General features: G+C 39.9%; 1 protein-coding gene across 1 annotated transcript in view; it reads right to left on the bottom strand.

The window, feature by feature from the left end:
- FECH (ferrochelatase) overlaps positions 1 to 2,274 on the bottom strand; it is a 40,587-nt gene that overhangs the window by 15,970 nt on the left and 22,343 nt on the right. Inside the window, exon 5 of the mRNA XM_008586094.1 lies at positions 1,341 to 1,475. Within this exon, the coding sequence (XP_008584316.1) occupies positions 1,341 to 1,475 (135 nt within the window). The remainder of the gene's footprint in view (positions 1 to 1,340; positions 1,476 to 2,274) is intronic.

Here is a 2,274-nt window from a genome sequence, read left to right on the forward strand (position 1 = left end):
AGGGTTGCGATCTGTTGCCGGTCACGAAAAAAAGACAAAAAGGAAAAAAAAAAAAAAAGAAGGAGAAATACAACTGATAAATGTGCTTGTGATTGGCACACAGAACACACTGGCTCTGCCACATTACAGACACAATAGATGAATGACACTCTATGGCCTCAGAGAATAAATGCGCTTCCCAAAGGCTTCCACCGCTCGGAAGTGAAGATGTACCCATCCTTATATATGAGATACACTAGAGAAAAGCTGAGCACACATTGAAGTTCTGAACACACTACTAGAGCTGTGAATAAAAACAGGAGTCAATCCTTTGTCCTATAAATAACAAGCTTCTTAACTTATCTAATTTTGAAAGCAGACATTTATATGTTGAGGGATATTTTTTTAAAGCTAGGCAAAAATATAGCTTAAAATTTCATAAAATCCAACTCATTCTACAATAATATATTACCAGGTATTTTGAAGTAGTAGAGGTAGCTTTCCAAAAGAAATCACAACTCAAACCCTTGAGGGTGTCTGAGAACTCAGGCACTTTAATAGGTATTCTGAACAAATATTTAAGGCACACAACAAGCTGTGAATATTTATTCCAGTAGCCTTTTGTTTCTCTTCATAGTTACAGAAATAATATGCATTAATAGTCAAAAGCAATTTGGGAGTAAAAATGTGCTGACCTCAATCCTTGAAATAGAATGCAAACAGATGTACTGTGGGTGACAGCAGAAGCTTTGCCTACAATTCATGATACAGAGTTTGCCAAACATAGACTACACTCCAGCTTCAATTAAATATACAGGAAATAACAAGAAGTAACATTTTCCAAAATCAAGAACACTGAGAGAAGTTTGCAAAGGGAACCCCAAGCAGCTTCTTAGTGTAACCAGCAACCAACCCATAACTGAAGCACAACAAAAAAACACCATACCCATGTTATATTTCCCATGTTATATGAGCATCTCTGCTTTCAAAATGGAAACAGTTATCACCTTTGCTATATATAAGAAAATCAGGGTAGCCATAAAAACAAGGCTTATTACACAAACCTAGAAAGTGGCTTCAGGTTCATTCCTGATCCATTACACAACTGCACTGAAGCACTGAACGCTCGCAGCCACCACCTTCCACTCACCATTTGTAATTCTCAACCGACTGGCCAATAACTCAAGGGACAGGTGAACCATGAGATCTCAAATGGACTGACCTGAACTCTTATGTTTAAAGGAGACATGCTGGATTTGCCATTCAAATTGAAAGTGACTCATCCTTTCTTTCAGAGCTCGGACTCCCTGGGGTTTTTGCCAGGGCAATACCCCCTCCCATTATCAAAGAGACGCCCTCACCCGTGGTGGAGCAGCTGTACTGTGGGTACTGCGTGAAAGCAATGGCCCTCTCCACGCCGTCTCCCTCCATCTCTTCAATTGCTTCTTCTGTCAAAGGATGGACATACCGGAATCCAATATAGTATTTGTGAGGAGCTAAGAGGATGCACATGTGGAAAGAAGAAAAGATTCATCTTTATATAGATTCCTAGGAGTCACCAAACATAACAAAGAACCTAATTTCCTACGATGCTGATAATGTGGACAATTTTAAAATATTCCTTGGATCTTATCCAATAATCTGCAGCTGGCACGTGAACTTTTAATTAGTATTTTCTGGGATCAACATCCCCACCCACACACCTTTACTTAGCACGTGGTTTTTATAATTCTAGCATCTGTTCCTAATTCTCTGTTCTTGGCCAGGATAAGAGAGACTCAAAAGAAGGGAGGAAAGAAAAAATATTCATTCTTAAAGTGTAACTTCCTTTTACATACTAAACATATGGTAGACATTTTGCATTATTTTTTTTCCTCATTTAAATGCCATTTTTCAGACAAGGAAACAGAGACTCTGAAGGTTAATTGAGCTGCCCAAAGGCACACCTAGCAGGTGGTCAGTCTGGAATTAGAACTTGGGTCCCCCAACCCAAAGCCCACGCTCCATGTACACCCAGCCCGCTCCCATCACCCAGGTCCCATAGACCCCAGGTCACCTATTTTTTATATAAACGATGCAAAAGCTCTGGGAGACATGATAAAAGTTCACTGGTAACAAATAATTCAAATGATTCTTATCATCACACACACACACACACACACACACACAACTGCTTAAGTTGGAGGCACCAAGTGGGATTTAAAGGAATTTTTCTTGGCACCTAAATGCCCCCGGTCTGCTGCACATCTCTGTGTTCTTTCCCCTGTTGCTTCACCAAATCCATCTTCTATCTTC

This window comes from Galeopterus variegatus, unplaced genomic scaffold (assembly GCF_000696425.1).
Source record: "Galeopterus variegatus unplaced genomic scaffold, G_variegatus-3.0.2 Scaffold3826, whole genome shotgun sequence".
Taxonomy (NCBI): Eukaryota; Metazoa; Chordata; class Mammalia; order Dermoptera; family Cynocephalidae; genus Galeopterus; species Galeopterus variegatus.